Source organism: Podarcis liolepis (genome assembly GCF_965112155.1).
Source record: "Podarcis liolepis genome assembly, chromosome: 1".
In the NCBI taxonomy this organism is placed as follows: domain Eukaryota; kingdom Metazoa; phylum Chordata; class Lepidosauria; order Squamata; family Lacertidae; genus Podarcis; species Podarcis liolepis.
The window spans coordinates 110,568,848-110,590,754 of NC_139554.1; the positions used below are offsets into that span (position 1 = coordinate 110,568,848).

The following is a 21,907-nucleotide window of genomic DNA, read 5'->3' on the forward strand; positions in this document are numbered from 1 at the left end:
AAGAAAGCAGGTGGGCAAAATAAAATTTTGTCCCGAAGCAAAACAGAACTGCTTCATCATAAGAACACCATGCAACTAAGAAGTTGCTGCTAAATAAATATGCACACACACACATACAAAGGCATGAGTAACAAATGATAATTTGGGTAGGGGGATTTCTTGCTTCTTACAGATCCGTATCCGAGTTTAACATGTTTCTTTTTGGGGAAAGCGTCGCTGCTTTGTTCTGTCTGGTCCCTCTTCAGCCAGCAACAGAACTTATTTCTCTATCTCTCATTTTTTAAGAAGCGCACTTCTTTTGAAAACTTTAAGGATTCAGTCGTGCCATTTTTCTTTTCTTTTTTGTAAGGCTGTCCTAGGCTTGAACCCAGATCCAGATAGACTACTGAACTGTGATTTCTGCAGTAATTTTGCTATCTGGGGGAAGTGCAAGCAGGAAACTCCTCTCACAACATTTCAAGGGAAATGGGGTGATACACTGGCTAATTATTGGGGGATAATAAACATGGACTAAAGATGTGAATAACATCACATTTATTTTAGCCCTGATACAGGTGCATGTTAAGATTTTTAAAATATTTGCTGTAAAATATTTACCCATCAGGGCCCATAAGTGAGTGTTTGTATGTGTGTGTATTTTAAGCAAGTAAGCTGCTTTGACAAAACAATTAAGGAAAATATGAGTTCTGTAGATGACACATGAGACCACATTAATTGGTGTTGCCCCCGAGACTCAAGTCCAGTTTCCAGATCTCATGAAAATTGACCTATGATGCCTCTCATATTAACCTGAACTATGGAACAAATATTTATCAGAATAATGAGACCTAGGTGCAGGCATGTTTGACAATTCCATTTGTATAAATGAGGTTTCCACTGCACCACACACAGAGAAACAGTTTCTTCTCCGCAGCTGAAAGAAAAAATGAAAATCATTTGCCCCCAATGAGTTAAACATCTTTGTTGAGTCCAGGTGCATGAGTACGTAGGTGGGATATAAATTTCGCCATACTACCACACGTGGATTTACTTAGCCTGGGGATGAGTAAAACAAGTGTGAATAAATGTGTCCTGGGTGGAATTTGAGTCAGTGTGGCTGTAGCTTTCGGTGGAACTAGATGATTGGAGGAGTGGTCCCTTTCCTTTGTCAAACTTTCTTCTCCTCCTGCTCCCCCCTCCTACTCCCTCTGCAATTCACTTCAAGGGTGAAGGCTCTGAGCCGGTAATAGCCTAGGCAGCAACCTCAGGCAGAAGTCTCTTCTCCCAGATACAACACTCGTCACCACAGAACTTGGTGCATCCAACAAGACAGAGGTAAGAATCCTCTCTTGCCTGTCCGCCCCCAGACGACTGCAGTGTTGTGCAAGAGCAAACTGTGCAGGAATTAAGATATCTTTTATAGGCACCAGCCTTTTAGCAGGGAGTTGGATTGCTGTAGGCTTTTTATTGCTCATTCCTCAGACGGTTTGAAACCAATACACAAAAGATATATGAAGCAGATTTATGTGTCGGGAGATCTTTATCGCCGCCAAAAAAAAAATCCATGTGACTGGCACTTTGTCTGTGTTTATGCTGGGACTATGTGTGTAGAATATAGGGCAGTGAAATCTCTGCAAGCAGGGCTGAAACTCCCCAACAAACTCTTATCAAGGCAGTTTTTGCCACCAGCAAGCCATAAAAGTGACAGCAGAGGAAACTGTAAAACTAACTGAAGGACAGAGGCACGGGGCTTGTTTATATCTCTGGTGTGAATATTATTCCTTTTTAAATCCCAATTTCATGTTTGGAAACAGCTCCCAGGGGTGAAATTGAAATTGTTGCAGCATGCGAGTTATTATAGAATCAGGTACTTGACATTGATTTTGGCATCAAACACCAGGCCTTGGGGCAGCTGTTTATATGCAACAGATTCCTCTTGAATGAGACATACTGATCTATATGCAATGCATCCCTCTTAAATAGAAACATACGGGTAAAAATTAATTTGCGGGTGTAGATGCACAATCTGCCACATTCTTTGTTGTCGTTGTTCAAGTTTCAAGCTGTGCCACCACCTCAACCTATGGAAGGCAAGCAAAGATTGCTGTGCAGCTCTGCCTACCTGTCCTTCAGCTCCACTATGGACCTTTTGACTGCTTGCCGTCTTTTGGCAGCAGAGTGGGATAAAACCTATGGAAATAACCCAGTATGGCATAGTGGCTAAAAAATTGTACTCATTGGGGTAGGAATTCAAATCCTTGATCTGCCAGAAAGCATTCCTGGTGGTCTAGTGCAAGTCATTCTCAATCAGCCTGCCTTGAAGAGCTACTGTAAAGTACTTTCTAGATTATTGTTGTTGTTACTTATGACTATTCGGTGCCTCTAACCTAGATGCTGTAGTATTATAGCATTTAAAATGAACAATCTGTCCACATGTTTGCAGTCTACAGACTGTTCGTGTGTGTGGAAAAATGAAATATAACTTAAATACTATAAGTTGCTTGAACTCCTTGGAGGAAGGAGACAATATAAATTTGCCAAATAATATTTTTTTAGACATAGTAAATATGGCAAAACCTGTTGCTGCATGCAGTGGTATCATTGCAAGTGACATTTCCTAGGAAATGCTAAATGAATGGATCATGTGCTTTTATTTGTTTATTTGAGGTATTTATATACAGTGGTACCTCTGGTTACGAACTTAATTCATTCCGGAGGTCCGTTCTTAACCTGAAAGCGTTCTTAACCTGAGGTACCACTTTACCTATGGGGCCTCCTGCTGCCACCATGCAGCCAGCACACGATTTCTGTTCTCATCCTGAGGTAAAGTTCTTAACCCGAGGTACTACTTCCGGGTTAGCGGAGTCTGTAACCCGAAGTGTTTGTAACCCGAGTTATCACTGTACTGTTTAATCATTGACATTTGTAAGCAGTGTACATTAAATTACAGTACATTTTAAAAAGCCATCGAAGAACAATTAAAAATCATCATAAAACCTTTTCACTAAGGTGGTAACAAGGCAATCTCCATTTTGCAAGTAGAAAACTAGCTTTTGTTTGCTTTGCATTTTTGTATTGTGTGCTTTGTTTTGCTTTCGCAATCACAATTTCTTGTGTCTTTTTGGCCAACAAAGCAAACCATGCCCTCTAGGTTATGGTGGCTTTTGTTCCTGCTGGACCACCAAGTCTTTTTGGCACAAAACACCAACGAAGAAAAAAGAAATGGAATCAGAAAACAGAAGCCCAAACCATTCCTCTCAAATGCAGTAGAAAAGTATCCCAGTCCAAGTGACCAAGGTGACTACTTTGAATTTTAACAGATTCTTTGAAATGGTCGGTTCTGATCCCAAAGTTTATCTGGATGGGATTGCTTTGAAATGTATTAAAGTCTGAACACACCTGCGAGGAAGGGCTGTGGTGAAGTGGTAGGCAAGAGTGGCCAGTGTGATGGGGTTGGTGCCACTTCCCAACAGTGGTGTTGCTGCTACTTACTGGGATGGGGCAGGGGTAAAAAACACACAAAATGGCAGCTGCTCCCATTCCCTTTCCCCCAAATTGTATTTCACCTCACCCCTGAAATATTGGCAAAATGTCGATTTCAAGGTGGGTGGGACTGCTGAGAAATTGTTCTTGTCACTTCAGCCCAATTCTAATGGGAGTAACATTCTCTACAGTTATCAAATGATTAACCTAGGCCACGTTCACACCATATATATAAAGAAGAGTTTGGATTTGATATCCCGCTTTATCCCTACATTAAGGAGTCTCAAAGCAGCTAACATTCTCCTTTCCCTTTCTCCCCCACAACAAACACTCTGTGAGGCGAGTGGGGCTGAGGGACTTCAGAGAAGTGTGACTAGCCCAAGGTCACCCAGCAGCTGCATGTGGAGGAGCGGAGACGCGAACCCGGTTCACCAGATTACGAGTCTAACGCTCTTAACCACTACACCAAACTGGCTCTCAGTGCGGTCTACTACAGTACCATTTTAAACAGCCATGCCTCCCCCCACCAAGAATTCTGGGAGCTGTGGTTTGTGAAGGATGCTGACAGAGTTGTTAGGAGGTCCTTCTCCCCCACCCCACCCTCCTGCTGCCCCAGAGCCCCAGTTCTCTATGGAGAGGGTAGATGCTTTGGAGAACTGTAACAAACCATAGCTCCCGTAATGTGGCTGTAATTTAAATTATTTACCTGGTGACGCGTTATTTCTAGATGAAGACTGCATTCTGGAAATGGCTTTCCTTCTGGACAGTTCGGAGAGTGCAAAGAACTTCAATCACGAACAACAGAAGAAGTTTATCTTGGAGATAGTGGACAGAATGAAAGGGCTGCAGCTCAGCTCTGGACGTTCCCTCAGCTGGAGGACGGCCTTGCTGCAGTACAGCAGCACTGTCCTCATTGAGCAAACTTTCAGAGATTGGAAGGGCCCAGATGCCTTTAAATCCCGCATCGCCCCCATCACCTACATCGGCCACGGCACCTACACCACTTACGCCATCACCAACCTCACGCAGCTCTACATGACCGAGGGGACTCACGGTAGCGTGAAAGTAGCTGTGCTCTTGACGGACGGAGTGGACCACCCGAGAAACCCAGATATTTTCTCAGCCACTGCCGATGCTAAACACCAAGGCATCGTGTTCTTCACAGTGGGGATGACCAGAGTGGCCGAGGAGGTGGCCAATGCCGCCAAGCTTCGGCTCCTGGCCAGTGTCCCGGCATCCAGGTTTGTCTTCAATCTGCAAGAGAAAGGAGTTGTGGAGAGAATTCTCAAAGAAATGGTAGGGACAAAGATTTCAGTGGGGCCTATATAAAGCGTATGTTATACTTAACAGAATATAAGTGTACTCTGCACTTCTAGTATTATAATAATGGTGTCGTCTCTATCCCTACTCTTCGCCCCAGGAGTCCTTATTCTCAAAGAGGCCCCTGGTGGGGAACGTACTCAAAGAGTTCTGTTACCCGCCTTTCATCACAGGACTCTGCTGTGTTTTGCTTTATATGCAGTGTTTTCTTGCCTGCCTTCCCTTACATAATTCTTCTCCTGACACCTCCTGTACAGTGTCCACTTCTGCCTGTTATTCTTCCTCTATTCCCTCCTCATTGCCCTCAACGAGACAACATACATTTCTTTTGCAGTTTGTCTCTTTTCCTTCTACCTACTCGTAAATCTCTCTTCTGTGTTTCTCCTCTGTTTCTCCCATACCCCTCCTCCCTGCTGTGACCCCTAGATGCTGCCCTTTTATCTCTTGAAGGATGCCAACCACCACTTCCAGCTCCCATTCCTCAACTGTGTGTGTCACCTCAACTGCAGCATTTCTCAAGCTCAAGCAGGGAGTGACAGCATCTGTCTCAGTCCTTTCACAAATGAGTTGTACCCAAAAACTGACATGAGCAGAAGGCCACACCCTTCACACAACATGGCTTTCCTCTCACCTCCTTCCCATGTGGACGAGAATGACTGAAGAAGGCCATAGCTTCAACATTATCTCAGCTGTGGTAGTTTATTAAACAAACACACACACTACTAGATTTTTTGTTGTTGCTGCACAACTTGGTTTCACTTTTATTCACAAGGCCACATAATCAATTCTGAACTTTTAAGGTTTGTCAATTCAATATTAATGGGTGCTGACTAGGACTGGGCCCTAGACATTTTGCTGCCTGAAGAAAGTGACAAAAGGGAGTATGTACCCCTTTGCATTTCATATGCGGAAGGTGACTGGATTGGACACTGACCATAAGAAAACATCCTCCTGGGGGCAGCAGGCTAGTTTAGGGGGTAGAAGCAATATTTCTATCATGACATTCATTCAGTCATTCATTTTATATATTTAATATCATTGCTTCTAAGTATGGTAAGCCCACAACGTACATAAGGGTAACGTTTCAAGGATCGTGCATGTCACTTTCGATCCTTCATTTGCATACAAACTATCCAATCACTGAACGTCACTTTCGATCCTTCATTTGCATAACTATCTACAGTATCCCCCTGCTGGCCCAGGGTGAGAACTTCAGTACATAACAGTGCCTAAAGCCAATATTGTGTCTAGTCAAAACTTAATGGGTTCAATGGCGGGTGGGATTGCCAAAGCCATTTCCCCCAGATCTCTCTCTCTATCTCTCTATCTATCTATCTATCTATCTATCTATCTATCTATCATCTGCCATGCCTGTAAAACTCAATGTGCACAAGCTAACTGCACATAAGTTACGGGCTTCCTGTAGTTTACAAAGTGCAAAACCAGTTACTCAAACATTTACATGTAAACATTCATAATCAATATTCACAATAAAAGAATTCCATCAAAATTAATTGGTTTGCAGCATAGAATTCTCCAATTTGGATTAAATATCCCCAGTGCTTGAACTCTGGGGACACATTCCTTACATGATGATAGGCTTTTATACAGTGATATTTAACGCTGCATTCCTAATTTGTGGGTTTTAATTGAATCCCTAGGGAGCACATATCTATGCCTTGAACAACCAGAAATACTACTCTGCTTCTTCCTATGATTTGTTGTGTTTGTGTACAAGAAATAGGCATATGCTGGCCCTATGTCAGCACCTTCCCAGCCAGCAAAGTCTCTTTTTTCATTTTTCTCACAGTGTGCCTTGTTACTTATAAAATAATTAATTTTGTTTGTACTTATTTGTCTCCCCAGAAAGAACTGGCAGAAGAAGGGGTAAGTCTTAACTGTGAACTGGGGACGATGGATTACATCTACAGCATTTTAAATTAAGAGTGGTGGTGAAACAACAAACTATCTTTCCAAAACTATGTTCATTATTACCATTTCAGTAAATTAAAACAAATAGAAAAAGAAGAATAAGTCTTGCTAAATGATGAGCACTAAAAAGTGAAATAAGAAAATGTAAATTTGTTTGGTCTTTGATGCATCTTGTAGTTTCCGGTTCCAGCAATAGTTTGAATATATCTATAACGCTAACTCCCAAGGGTATCACATAAGAAAATAAGAAGAGCCTTCCTCCAACATGCCAGAGGCCATTTTAGTTTTTTTGGTCCAGTATTGTCTTCTCAGGACGCGGGTGGCGCTATGGGTTAAACCACAGAGCTTAGGACTTGCCGATCAGAAGGTCTGCGGTTCAAATCCCCGTGATGGGGTGAGCTCCCGTTGCTCGGTCCCTGCTCCTGCCAACCTAGCAGTTTGAAAGCACGTCAAAGTGCAAGTAGATAAATAGGTACCGCTCCAATGGGAAGGTAAATGGCGTTTCCGTGCGCTGCTCTGCTTCACCAGAAGCAGCTTAGTCATGCTGGCCACATGACCTGGAAGCTGTACGCCGGCTCCCTCGGCCAATAAAGCAAGATGAGTGCTGCAACCCCAGAGTCAGCCACGATTGGACCTAATGGTCAGGGGTCCCTTTACCTTTATTTATTACCTTTATTGTCTTCTCACAGTGGATAACAAGATGCCTATGAAAATCACACAAGCTGGACACAATCACAACTATAATGTCCTGATTGTGGTGCTAATAAATTGGTTTTCCAAACCATACTGCCTCTGATCCTGGACATAATACAGTCCTTATGACTAGTAGACATGGATATTCTTGGAAGAAGGGTTTGTCTCATCCCTTTTTTAAAAAGCCATCCAGGTTGGTGGCAGTCACAACATCTTGTGGTAGCAAAGACCAAAGTTTAACTCTGCTGTATATGAAAAAGAACCGAATCACTGTTGTTAGAGTACTTCTACACCACACAGACATTTGAGATTCCGTCCAGCTATAGTTCACCCAGGACTACTAGAAAAATCTGAAATGGAGATATTTGTAAATTTATCACTTCAATAGGGAACACAAAATTCAGCACCAGCCAGAAAGCTGAAACATGAACAAGAAGTATGGGTTCAATAATGAAATGAGAAATGTAAGTTTTGACTGTGTTGTGGGGAAACTGTGAAAATATTGATTAGAAAACTGTACCGTAAAACAGCATCCATTTTCAGTACTGTAAAGCAATAGGATGCTCTTTCAAGATTAGATCTTTCCTACTTATGGTTAAATAAATAAATTATAGGAAAATAAAAGAGCTGTAGAGCTTTCTGCCTAGGTGGGAACTGATGATTAATTTGTATGGTTATTTCTATTTGAAGTGTCCCCAGCCTCCTATATGTAACTGTGAAAAAGGAGAAAGGGGTCTTCCTGGCCCTGCTGTAAGTATCCCCCCCCCCATTTACTTTCTTCTTATTTTATTTATCTTATTAAAAAATTATACACTACTTGATTGTAAACAATCCCAGAGTAGTTTACAAAAACCGCTTATTTTTTCATTGCAAAATTAAAAAATAAATCTTTTTGGTGGCATTATTTTATTAATTACCAGTATTATCTATTTCATTAAATACATATTCAGAGACAACAGCTGAGTGATCCAGAGAGAATAAGATGTTCATTCATAAATGATAGGGTCCTTGATTGTGTGGAGAGCCTTCACATTCAGCTGTACAGATGAGGGCTACCTACATAACAGCTATAATGTAATGCTAAGCCAAATCATGGTTTAGTGTGAATGTGAAAATGTAAGGGTTTTTCATGAAGAGATTATCTACCAATGAGCTGTTTAAAAGCTGAGAATGACCCGGGAAAATGCATTCTGACCAATGTAGCTCTTGCACTGATTGGAGCATGACTTGCTTTTAAGCTTCAGGTGTGAGAGGGAAATCTTTAGAACTTTACTTATTTCCTGCACTCAGAGAATCATTTTCTTAATAGTAAGAATATAAACCAAGGGGTCTCTCCCCTTTCTTTGCATGTTTAAAAATGCAATTAACAGATGAAGTTTAAACACAAGGCTTTTCATTTAACTCCCCTCTGTTGCTTTTCTGCTTCCAGGGTAAAAAGGGTCGTCCTGGTGATGATGGAGCCCCTGGTCCAAAGGGCGTGAAGGTAACGTGACATTTGATTTAATTGAAATGCTCATTGATTAACATTAGTAATTTAAGACAAGAGGATTTTGAAATAAAAGCGTGATCAGTCACCACATGGCAGTTTACAACTGAGGAGGTATAAATCATTCTAAATCAGTGGTTCCCAACATTTTATTTTGGCCCCACCTAAGCATCTCTAAAACCCTGATGCACCCCGCCCCCCGTGACATATAATTCTTATTATTCAAAAAGCGAACTCCTATTCTTGTGGAGGAAGCCTAAAAGGCCATTAACTGTTAATAACTCATTCTCGAATTGCCACCTTTAAAAATCAAATTGCCCCCCGTGGGGGGGGGGGTTGCCCCATGTTGGGAACCACGGTTCTAAAACATTCACATTTCTGAATATGAATTATGTTTTGCATTGAAGATGGAGCTGGTTTGAACAGCAGGGTACATTTTTCCTATCTGTTTTCAGCAATATGTAATGTAATCTTAACTTAAATTGACAACATTTTCACTGACTACAGAACGTTAAGCAAAGTAATAACCCAACACCCTGATGCTTCTAGGGGGAGCCAGGCTTAAATGGAATTCCAGGAAGAGATGGAACAGAGGTAAAAAAAAATGTGTGTGTGTGTGTATTCTATTATGTATTTATTTACTTTGAGGGAAACTCTGTTATTTAAAAACACATCTGCCCCATATATATCACTGCTCTTTTTTGATCTCATTTTTACTTTTTGGGTATGCCTTCTTAAAATGCAAGAGAATATAAAGAAGGGTGTGACGAAAATAACTTGTAAGCAGCAATTTCAAAGGGCAATAAAATGCATTAAAAAGGCTGCTCATTCTACTCATGGTTATGTAAGAGCCACTTTGAACAATAACTTAGCAACATGTGAGCCATTGCTACTCCCAAGTCCTAAGGTCTCACATAAAACCTCTGTCATGTGATTCAGGTTGCTCGTGTGCTTCCAAATCATGTCAGCAATATTTCTGCCGTATTTCCAGAACTGGAATGACACAGGAAATGGCTGGCTTTTGGCACTTGCAATGATACCCAATGGCATTTGCAGAACCAGCTTTTAACATATTTTCATACTCACTCTACACACAAGAGCTCATTGGTCTGTTTTTGGAGTGTTTTTCATCACACAGATCTAGTGATGGAAAGCAGCACCCATTCTGAAATTGGCAGAGCAACTCCTGAAACTTTTCTAGGGTTTGGTTTCTAACGAAACAGAGGGAGAGGGCAGTGCTTCCCCACCCCAAAGGCAAAGAGACCCTAATCACCAAATGCAAGCAAAGCAGGCTGGATGGAACCAGCCAATAAATTTGTCATTTCTGTTACTCATTCTAAAACTCTGGATTAATAAGTAAGATTTATTTTCCTAGTACTTGCCGTAAATTTTGCTGCTGCTGCTGCTGCTGCTGATATATGTATATATACCCCACCTTTTCCCTTGACAGGGATTCAACGCGGCTTACAGATAAAATAGGAGCAGCTAAAAACATAGCCGGGGCGGGGGGAGCAGGAACCAGAATTAGTGATTACTGTTTAGTGTCAGTAGCAATTTAATCAATATGCATTCTGCTCTTCTTCTTTTTCCCATCAGGGAAAGTCTGGATACAAAGGAGAAAAGGTACAGATTTTTCGCCTTCTTGAATCAACTAGGTGCTTCATGCTAAAGACCAATACAGCCATATTGATTTGAGGACAAAGAATTTAGCATCTGAAATAGAATGGGAATGGGTGGGGGATAAAGCACTGGCAAGGAAGGACATTACACATTTTTCAAAAGTTCTGAGATAACATTAATGATTGATTGCGCTTTTCTCAATCTAAGGGTGAAAGAGGCGAATGTGGAACACCAGGAATAAAAGGCGACAGAGTAAGTAACTATCTGATGGTCAACTACATCAGATTGTAATGTAAGGACTTGTATAATCAGAAGCGGTAACGCTCATAGAACTTCTAGGCCCAGTGCTACAATAGTAGTGTGAGCAATGTGTAAAGGGAAAGGGAAAGGGGACCCCTGACCATTAGGTCCAGTCGTGGCCGACTCTGAAGTTGCGGCGCTCATCTCGCTTTACTGGCCAAGGGAGCTGGCGTACAGCTTCCGGGTCATGTGGCCAGCAAGACTAAGCCGCTTCTGGCGAACCAGAGCAGCGCACGGAAACGCCGTTTACCTTCCTGCCAGAGTGGTACCTATTTATCTACTTGCACTTTGACGTGCTTTCAAACTGCTAGGTGGGCAGGAGCAGGGACTGAGCAACGGGAGCTCACCCCATCGCGGGGATTCGAACTGCCAACCTTCTGATTGGCAAGTCCTAGGCTCTGTGGTTTAACCCACAGCACCACCCGCATCCCTTTGTGTAAACAATACCATTATAATAATTATTATTAGCCCTTATAGCCCACCTTTCCTCCATGGAACTCAAGGTAGCGTACTTGGTTATCCCTCTCCTCATTTAATCCCCACAACAACCCTTTGAGGTAGGTTAAGCTGAGAGGCAGGGACTGGCCCAAGGTCACCCAGTGAGCTTCATGTCTTAGTGGGGATTTGAACCCTGGTCTTCCAGGTCCATGTCTGACATTCTAGCCACTATACCACACTGGGTGTCATGGGTAGGAGCAGGGAGAAAGAGAGACTTACTGGAGAGAAAATAGTCCTGAAATGCTAGGTACATATTTGCAGAGAGCGTGATAATACAAACTGGATTTTTAAATATCTAGTTTGACGTTAGCCTTTCTGCCCACGTTTCAATTATCCTTCCCACATTTGAATCATTTTGTTTTTCCCTTGCTGGCGATTCACTGTACGACTTCTAATATTTTGCACTGTATATGGGCTCACATATAATTTCTCCTCTTATCACTCAGGGTCCAGAAGGCCCAGGTGGACCAAGAGGCCTCCGAGGTCTTCAGGTAAATGAACAAAGAGTGGAAGTGCTTTGCTTCAAGACTGTGCTAGCTGCCATCTTTCTGAAGCTAAATTGTCCCTCCTCTGAATTATATGTTGGCTGTCAGTCACTGATGCCAACTCCCCATCCCAATCACTCTTCATGTCCCTGGAACTGTGGGCTATCTATATCCAACTGATCACTGCACTCTGCAGGTGAGGACTTCCTGTAGATACTTCTCATCCAGAAGTCTGTTCTGTACAGTGTAGGAATCAGACCTTTAGTGTGGAGGCACCTCCCCTTTGAAACTTTCTCCTGTTACGTATCAGACCGTTACCATCTCTAGTATTATGTTTTTAAGGTGCCTATTGAAAACCTTCCTTTTCCAACAAGGCTTTTAAGTGGAGATTTTTCTGTCTCTCTGTGTTTGTATTGGGCTTGAAATATGTTTTTATTGTTGGTGTTCTCATAGTTAAATCACTTCAGGATGTTTTATGGGATGTGCTTAATAAATGAAATAAATCAGTAACCCATGGTTAACAGCAGATGAATGACTGACCTTCTTCTGTTTCTTCCTGTATTTAGAGAACTAGTCTCTGTAGTCCTCACATACCTTTAATAAAGGGGGTGGGGAACCCACATGGGGGGGGTGGTCACAGAGAAGGGAAAGCCTTTTCACAGCCATTTTCTTTAACCATTAGCCTAATACGGTTAAGGTAGCAATGCCCAAGTCAGGATTCTACAGCAGGCTGAAAGACCTTTCTTGTGGGTTGCCAGTCTGCTAGTAATGGGTTTTATGAGCTAAAAGCACAACAGACTGAAAGAAACTCACAGATCAGAGCTTCAAATGGAAAAACAAATGCATATGATACAGGTTTTTGAAGGCCATGAAACGAAAGGCAGTGTAATCATCTCCAATGCAAAACAAACCAGGATAAACAGATGGTAAGTGAATGTAATAGGCAAATATCACAATTATTTGAACACTGAATAAACTGTTTTGTGTGGATTGAAGTAAAACAGTCATATTCCTATTTAACGATGCACTCGGCCAAGGTCTTTTAAAAAAATAAATAAAAAATGCCTTCCTGTTTAACAGGGTTCCCAAGGACTGCCTGGAGACCAAGGACCTGAAGGAATGCAAGGATCAAAGGCAAGACTCTTAACATTAATATAATTCTAAACGCTGTGAGAGACTGCTGCTACCTTTGCAATTTTGGGGCCCACTTTTGCTTTCACTCACGTTGGCCCGGTTCATGCGCCATATGAAACTGGAAAACCAAAAACTGTTAAAAAGAAACATGGTGCCCTGCAGATGTTGTTGGACTCCAACTCCTCTCAGCCTCAGCCATCATGACAAATGGTATGGGATGATGGGAACCGTTGGCCAACAACCTATGGAGGTTTCCACACTGGCTGCCCCTGTAAACCATGGCTTGGAAACCCATTGCCTTCCAGGTGTGGTTGGACTCCCAGTTCCCATCAACCTCAGCCACCATGGCCAATGATCAAGGATGATGGGAATTGTAATCTGGTAACATCTGGAAAGGCCCACAGGCTCTTCATCCCTGAGGAAAATGTTGCTACTATTCAGATATTTCCTCTGCTATGAATTCTATCCATCTTAGCTGTGCTGAAACTGACTTTTCCGGCTGTGTCTGCAAAACCACCAAATGGAACATCTAAGAAGCAAGAATCAACTCCGTTGTCATTCAACAGCGAGATGTCATATGACATTCCACATCACAAAAAAATCCCCTTCAAGGCACTTCAGCCCATTCAGAGCTTTGTATGGCTTTAAGCCGCAGGGAACCATTAAAGTACAGCTCGTAAATAACACCTTGTTGAGGCTTTTTATGACACTTGAATTTCTTCTCAAAAGCAAGAGAAAGCTATTTTTTCTCCAGGCCATCTCTCCAACAGTGGGACAGAACATGAGTATTAATTAGTAAGAAATAGATCCACACACAACTGCTTTCTTCCACTTTGAGATTATTTTTTGTTACCATGCTGTTCTGTATTCCGTGAGGAAAACAGTCTTCATAGCAATTCAGCTTGCGTTTGGCTTTCATGCTGGTTACCATGCATGTAGCAACCCAGAAGGTCACATTAGACTCTTTCAAAAGTGCTTTTCTTGAGAAGAGCATGGAGAGGGGGGTTGATTGTAAAATCCGCTTCAAGTTGGGCACATGTGGTTGGGTCAGTTTCCATGTGGGCAATTTCCAATTTTGCATCTATTACTTTCATCCCCAATTAAATGTTAGTGTCATATTTTGACGTGGCCAGGGTTGGCATGAGGGGGGCATCAATCCCCTGCCCCTGAGCTGGATCACCACAAGGGCCCGGATGCCCAGCTGTAACACCTCCCACCACGGAATATTAGCGGTTCTACCCCAAAAAGCACTGCTGTGCATTGATGAAATAGCACACTAAAAATATATATTGGTGCAATCATATGCTCAGTCACATCAAGACTGCTTTTCTTTTTCCTTTTCTGGCAGTGTATCAGCGGGGCCATGACATTGTTCAAGGGGCAAAAGATGCAAAGGAACTGAAAGCTGCAACATAGTGGGCACACTCTGATTCCAGAATTGATTTTAGAAATTATCCTTGTTAAACTGGAATTCACAAGCAGGGCAAGACAGGGCGGTGCAAACCAATGTTCAATGCAGGAGCACAACAAGGAAAACCCACTCATCTTTTCTACTTCTGCTAATTCCTTCTATGTTTGGATGTGTTTCCCAGTCTTGTTTCATTTATTACTCCCACTCCAAGTAATCTGCTAGTTTTATCATGGCAGAAGCATTATGATACATATTGCGAAAGCAATTCCCCCACAACTTACAAGCATTTAACTTGCACACATTCAGCTTTACACGTGTGGCAAAAAATTAAAAGGGGGTTGAGGTTCCAGGAAAAATGGCTTTGGCAATCCCATTTAAGATTGAACCCCAATTGACCATACAGAATTTGGCTTTGGAACTTAACCCCAATATAAATTGTGGGCTTGTTGTACCTTAGTTTAAGGGCAGGAGGGAGGGAGGGAGGAGCAGGTTTTCTTCTCTCTGAAACCTATCAAAAAGTTGAAATCAGTTCTTTTGTTTTGCAATTTTCTAAAGGGTGAAAGAGGCCTGCCTGGCCCTGCTGGACTGACTGGAGAAACGGGAGTAGGGTTGCCTGGCCCCAAGGTAAAAATGTCAATCATATAGCCTACTGTGCAGAAGGACAGGTGCTGAAATAATATATGGCTGGATTAAAAAAAAACCTAAAACAACTTAAAACAAGGATAAATGATGTCTTTGTAATACCTGAAAGGTATTCTGGATGTAGTTCAAATACATTCATACCATTAAAAGGGGGGGGGGACGCACAGAATGGTGTAACTCTCAGTAGTTTATTGGTAATAAAATTTGACATATCTAGAGAGACAGAGGGGCAAATGAAGTTATTATTACTGGTATCAGATTTGTTTTACTTCCCTCTAGTCTTCTTAATATCACTGTATTAAATCAAAGAATGCTGCTTCATTTCAGTGTCCATAATTTTGTTCAAATCCAAACATAACATATTTTTTTCTGAAGGGTGACATTGGTTTAACAGGAAGACCAGGCCCTGTTGGGCCACCTGGAGTTGGAGAACCAGGTTTACCGGTATGTACTGTACGTGGGGAGATCACACAGGGGGAAAATCCCTTAGTAATAAATAATTGAACCTTTATATGCAAAAATCAGTGCACATAAAAAGAAAGAGTGGCTCTGATCCACTCAAGATTTGGTTCCTGGTTCTTTACTTTTTTCAGCCTTTCTTATTCAGCTTCTCTTACAAGTTCTTTCCAAAGTAGTTATCTCTTTAATGGGGATGATCTGCAACTCTGTGTTCCAGATCTTTCACCTCGTTCTCTTTCCGATTGCTTTCTTGTTTCTTCTGTGCTGTGTAATCTCACCCCATTTGTGTATCTGGTTTGTGGACATCCTTCTATTATCCCTCCATGTCTTTCTTTGGCTCAGATGGTACGGGAGTGTGATTGTAGAAGAATAAGAGATACCTCTTGGTCTTTTCATTCTTTTATCTGAGCGACTGCCAATTCTTGTTCTTGATGTCTCTAAGCTGTATTCTTTCCTTCTATTTTCCATTTGTGTTTTTGTCTTCCATCTATGGAAACTATGACCACTGTGTTAATTCTATCATGTCTCTTGACCATGGTGATGCCCTCTATTGTGGCTTCCTGTCTCCCACCTTCTTCTTCTTGACTTGTTTGTTCTCCTTTTCTATAGCATGTTCACTCTCAGTTCCCTTTTTGGGGGGATGGGGTGTCTACAAATGTTTACACTCTACTCATCCAGTTTCAGGAGTAGCCAATATGTGGACCTCCAAATACTGCTGGTCTCCAAGTCCTATCACCCTTGATTATTGGCCACACTGACTGAGGCTGATGGAAGTTGGACTCCCAACAATATCCAGAGGTCACCACATTGGCAACCTCCAAATTTCTTGTTCATATTTATACATCCAATTACCTGCTTCATTCTGAGATAGTTTCTAACTTTTCGTAGTAAATACAAACATAACTTTAGAAGTGAGAATGAAACATACTAATTAGCAAAAGGATCCTGGTAGTTCTTCAGTTATACTGGCAGTGCCAGCCGCCCATTTTGTATACCACTTGTGGGGTGGGGGTTTGTTGTTTACAATCAACACAGTATATACATTTTATGAAATAAATTTTAAACATTCATCTGCAGGGAAATACTGAGTTTGTTTTAGGAAGGGGGTTCGTCTCAACTTATGCAAAGCTATAATATTTCCTACTAGATCTGGCCTACACTCTGTGTGAGTTTCCAGCACCATAGAACATGTGTATGTCATCGGCATCCTCTGCAATGCATCTAGAACAGGGTTTCCCGAACTTGGGTGTCCATCTGTTTTGAGGCTATAACTCCCATCATCCCTAGCTAGCAGGACCAGTGGTCAGGGATGATGGGAATTGTAGTCCCAGGACAGCTGGAGACACAAGTTTGGGAAACCCTGCTCTAGGGGTTCTGTCAAACACACACACACACACAATATCCTCAGCAAACAAGACAATATGGAAATAATTCCTTAGAATGTGTGCAATCGACTGCATCTGTTTTAAAAGACTTGCTTAACTTTAAGCTTGAGTGAGCCCATAAAGAATCTATTATTAAAGTTGATCTTATACTTGACTGCATTTTCAGGCTTTTACAGGGTAAACCTTGCAGGCTCACATGTTTAAGCCTTTTCTTTAATGGTGCCGGGAGCGGAGGGACTCCTACCATAATCCAGTATAACTTGTTATACCTGGAGTTCATAGCTGTCTGCTGTTTGATGTATCATGAAAAAAGCTACTTTTGCTTTTCATAAATATAGCATTACTTTAGCAATTTAGGGCAGGTTGAGACTAGGCTCTAAACCACAAAGATGTATGAAGATCCTACTTTGATTGATTTGCTATTGATTTCCAGAATTTTGCTTTCAAAAACATTTTTACAGGGGCCTCAAGGACCGCAAGGTATTCAGGGAGAAAGGGGATCTCCAGGAGAAGGGCTTCCAGGACCAAAGGTACAAAATAGTTTTGCTTTAAAAATGCCATGGGATATAAACGACCTTTAAAGTGTTTGTGCAAGCCCATTTCCAAACTTGGAATTATCAAAACGTACATAGATATGTGTTGCTTTTCATTGTAACCCAGTCCTCAGAACCTGCACGCTGTAGCTGGAGACCTGTTCAGCATCAGTATCAACTTTAGTACTTAGGCTGTGGACACACTCCCATTTATTCTGCATTCGGTGCTCTCCCACCACAGTTTTGGGAAGCCATGTGCACATGACATAAGCCACAGTAAGAATCTAAGATTGTACAGTGACATAAGCCATAAAAAGATCTGTCCCACTCCATTCAGTCAAGCTGCATCAGCTCTGGGCTTATATTTTTCTTTTCTTTTTTCAACTGTTTTTATTTATTCTCATGGTACAGAAGATAAATTTTGAGAAAACAATTGTTACAACAATCTGGACTTATATTTCTTAACCAAGTGGAGGGAGGAAGCTGGATTAAAAGATAGAGTCAAGCTCCCCACTCCCCAGAACGACCTAGGGCATGCTCCAAGAAGAGGAGGGTAAGAGGTAAACAAAGCTGTTAAGCATTATGGCAAGGCTGGGCAGTCTTCAGACTTGAAGGATCTACTTTGTTTTTTACTACAACCTCAAGGTCCACCAGTCAGACCTGGGTGCAAAGTAGTGGTTTGGAGTGGAGGCTTTGAGGACATAGAGTTAAGGAACAAGTTGCCTCAGAACACATGTTCAACCCTGGAATTTGTTTTCAGAGCTGAGTCTGGGCTCACAATCCTGCCCCACCTAAATCTAGTCCTGGTTTCCCCTTCAAGCTTTCTTCATCTCCACAGCCTAATTTAGGCAGTGGGGGGAAGCTCGCCCCCCCCCCCGTTGCTATTGTTCAGACCATAATTCCTATTGATCTGTTACAAATCACCCTGTGATTGCCCAGTAGATTAGGATCTATCTACCTTTTGCCCACCTGTGGGAAGCTTCCTTTGCATGAGTGCTGTGGTTCCACAGAAATGCTCACATCCCTAATGGTTTTACAGTGGTACCTTGGGTTACAGACGCTTCAGGTTACAGACTCTGCTAACCCAGAAATAGTACCTCGGGTTAAGAACTTTGCTTCAGGATGAGAACAGAAATTGCATGACTACAGCGCGGCAGCAGCAGTGGGAGGCCCCATTAGCTAAAGTGGTACCTCAGGTTAAGAACAGTTTCAGGTTAAGAACGGACCTCCGGAATGAATTAAGTACTTAACCCTAGGTACCACTGTATTATCATATCTTATAGCATCTTTGGTATGTTTTTATTTTTGTCAACTATTTATGACCCATTCTTCACCCCTAAGTTACCAGACAGGGTGCACTTGCACATTAAAACCACAAGTAAAGCATATAAAGCCAGAACCAAGAATTACTATTTCAAATCAATATGATTAGGAATGCAGCCAGTAGCAGGAAAAAAGAAAAATTCAGCTCATCTCTCTTTTTATATATAAAGCTGAACACGCCTGTAGAAATCAAACCATTCCTGGGATGACATGAAGCAATTGCTTCCCTGCGAACACACAGCAACACTTCACAACAGCTTAGTGAAGTGAAGAATGCATTAACAAACTGAAACTACAAAGGAGATTTAAACAGGCAGAACAAATGTAATTAACCAATCTGGCATTTAGCCAGAACTCCACTGTTAATAGAACTTAGTTCTTCAGAAAGGCAAGGATGAAATGTCAACAGATATATGTAAGGCTTCTCATACATCTTTGTACATTCAAGTGTTTTCTTATCTAGGCAAATTATAATGTTACATTTCCCGCTTTTAAACAAAATCAAACCTGTCAAAAGGAAGAACCAAACATTTGGCCTGTTTTCAAGATTGACGGGTACTATTTTAAAACAAGAAGTTTCAAAATATATAAAAGAAGTATTAGAAGCAAAAGATTGTTCCTTGTTGATACTAATCAACAGCCTGATCCAGCTGGGGTAATGTGGTTGAGGAAAAGGGGGGTTTCTCCACCCACATCTCTGGCTACATCAAGAACACAATGTGCAAAGGAATAAGAAGATAGTGGTGGATCTCTGTATCCAGTGGCTTGTGTGGTAGATAAGGCATTGGGTTGAATCCTTAGTCTGTTTCCAGGGGTGGGGTGAGTTGGTGCATCACCCCTGTCCTCGAGCAGGTGCAAAATCTCAGGGTACCCTGGTAAATGGATCTGCATGGAAGTTTATGTCCTGAAGCCATATGGAGAGTGGACGGGCCTTAGAACTTCCAATGGCAGCCTGGGGGCAGGGCAGCTTAGTTGACCTGCATCTTGAAGTGACATGACCCTGTCCAAAACTCCAGCCATCTTGTAGGAGGCTGATACAGAATACACACCCAGCACCTTAAGCCAAAGCCTATCTGCATTTGTAATCTATAAAGTTGTGACTAATGCTCAAGTTTAAGATGTTTTCCCAATTTGTTCCACCTGTTCACCGCCTCAGCCTTCTGTCCGCAGGAGCACATTGCACATGGGTCTGCAACACACAATGCTTAACAGAGAGTTGGTACTTTCAGTTTTAGCAGGACTAATCACCTGTCTGAGACCTTTTAACTCTTTTCCCTTATGGAGGGTGTCGAAGCGGAAGAAAATTCAGGCTTCTCCCCTCCCTAGGCAGGTGATTGTGCTGTTGGCCATCTGCAGTTTTAAATTACTGGAAACCACTCTGGTTTCACAAAAAAATGGTGAGTCTAAGCACCTTAAATAAATAACAATATTTTCCACTATAAGAGAGCATAACATTGCCAAAAAGCATGCAATAGGTGAATCAAGATCTTTATGTAAATGAATCATATACATTAAGAAAGCCATGTTTGTTATATGGCAAGCGCTGAATTCTTCACATCAATATGGAGAATTCAGGACCGGAACATAAACATTTGAAATGGAAAGAAGATAAATCATTTTATTCATCTCTTTGTAATGACTTTCAAATTCAACAGTGATCTCATCAGGTGGGCGGGGAACTCTCTTTGATGCACAAGAGAAAATCAACTCCAAGCACTGCCTTTTGCTTTCTCAGTATTTTTGAATTATATCCTTACATTGCCAGCAATCAGTCCATTTGTACTAAACGGAACTTTAAGGATAAAGCACAGATCACATTTTCTAACCTCTATACAATTTTGTCTTTCCATACAGGGAGATCGTGGCTTTGATGGTCCAAAGGGACCCCGAGGCCAACCAGGCATTGGCATAAAGGGTGAAAAGGTGAGCAGTAAATATGCCAGGGGATTTGCAAAGTCTAAATGACCTGTGACTGATACTAGTCACAAAGAGTGTAATGAAGCAAAATAAAGAATTTGCTTTTTCAATGGCGATTGAACAATACTGTAGTTTCTCAGATAGATTTATGCCCAATAAACTACTCAAAGCCCATTTTAACATCTCTTCATAGTAAAGTGTGAGATGAAATAAGAAGGGTTTCATTCTGTGGGAAAGTTAAGTTCTGGGGTACAAAAAGAAAAGAAGACTGTACATGTTCCTTACTGTGCCGGAGACAGCATCTATAAAAGGCTGGCATTTAATGCGTCCTAAAAAAATATAGCATACATTTGTCAACGTCTCTGTACTGAGACTATGCCAATGGCTTCTAAGGAGCTGGTCCAAATTGTACCCAGTGAATATTTACAGCACAATCCTATATGTGTCTATTATAACTAAGTTTCAATTAGTTCAGTGGGGCTTACTCCTGGGTATGGGATTGCAGCCTAAGTAACTTGCATTTATATTTTGTATTAAGTGACAATGCTTTGTTTATAAGGGTGAAATTGGCCCGCCTGGTTTGCCTGGGCCTATTGGATTACCTGGTGTTGGACTTCAAGGAGAGAAGGTGAGTTTTGGTGCTTGCAGGTATTTAAAAATTGCTTAAGCCTTGCTTAGGGAACTCTTTCTCCAGGATTCATTTTCTGACATCTTCTCTTCTCTAGGGAGTAGAAGGCCCCAAAGGACCACCAGGGCCAAGAGGGCCACCTGGACAGGGATTGCCCGGACCAAAGGTGAGCCAAGTCAGTGTTGGGTTTAATTCTGTGATTGGTCTGCAGGACAGCAGACTCTGATTGGCTGGAGACTTTAGTCAGCTGGGAGCTGGCTGTGATGAGCAAGATAGTTGAAATTTGACAACTGGAGAAGTTGAAGGAAAAAGTAGCTCGGAAGGAGTCTCCCCCTGTGTTTTATTTATCCTTCTATCATGTATTATTGAGTGTTACCAGTTTCTTTTCGCACCAGGTTCCATATGCTTTCTTTCAGTCACTCTGCTGACAACCAGAACTGCAACTGCTTGATTTTTAAATAACTATGTGGGATTTTGGCAGAAATCCCCACCAAGCAAACTTCTTGCATGTGGGCAGTGTAATCAACAACAAATGTGGTTGGGAGTGGAGTTTGGGTATAACAAGAAACCACAGTAACTTGAAAACTGAAGTGAAAGCCTCTGTTTCCCCTCTTTCTCAGCCATGCTGGGCTCATGCACATAAAACTAAACCATAGCTTAGTGTGATATGGAAGGTGTT

General features: G+C 41.8%; 1 protein-coding gene across 3 annotated transcripts in view; it reads left to right on the top strand.

The window, feature by feature from the left end:
• Positions 1-732: 732 nt before the first annotated feature.
• The window catches only part of LOC310703566 (uncharacterized protein), a 40,241-nt gene continuing 19,066 nt past the window's right edge, over positions 733-21,907 (top strand). For all 3 annotated transcript variants that reach the window (XM_083495935.1, XM_083495936.1, XM_083495937.1), the window contains exons 1-17: positions 733-1,314; positions 3,114-3,276; positions 4,190-4,758; positions 6,649-6,669; positions 8,098-8,157; positions 8,837-8,890; positions 9,443-9,487; positions 10,490-10,516; positions 10,721-10,765; positions 11,758-11,802; positions 12,877-12,930; positions 14,897-14,965; positions 15,359-15,427; positions 17,289-17,357; positions 20,538-20,606; positions 21,160-21,228; positions 21,326-21,394. In XM_083495935.1, the coding sequence (XP_083352061.1) occupies positions 3,120-3,276; positions 4,190-4,758; positions 6,649-6,669; positions 8,098-8,157; positions 8,837-8,890; positions 9,443-9,487; positions 10,490-10,516; positions 10,721-10,765; positions 11,758-11,802; positions 12,877-12,930; positions 14,897-14,965; positions 15,359-15,427; positions 17,289-17,357; positions 20,538-20,606; positions 21,160-21,228; positions 21,326-21,394 (1,491 nt within the window). In that variant the 5' untranslated portion in view covers positions 733-1,314; positions 3,114-3,119. The remainder of the gene's footprint in view (positions 1,315-3,113; positions 3,277-4,189; positions 4,759-6,648; positions 6,670-8,097; positions 8,158-8,836; positions 8,891-9,442; positions 9,488-10,489; positions 10,517-10,720; positions 10,766-11,757; positions 11,803-12,876; positions 12,931-14,896; positions 14,966-15,358; positions 15,428-17,288; positions 17,358-20,537; positions 20,607-21,159; positions 21,229-21,325; positions 21,395-21,907) is intronic.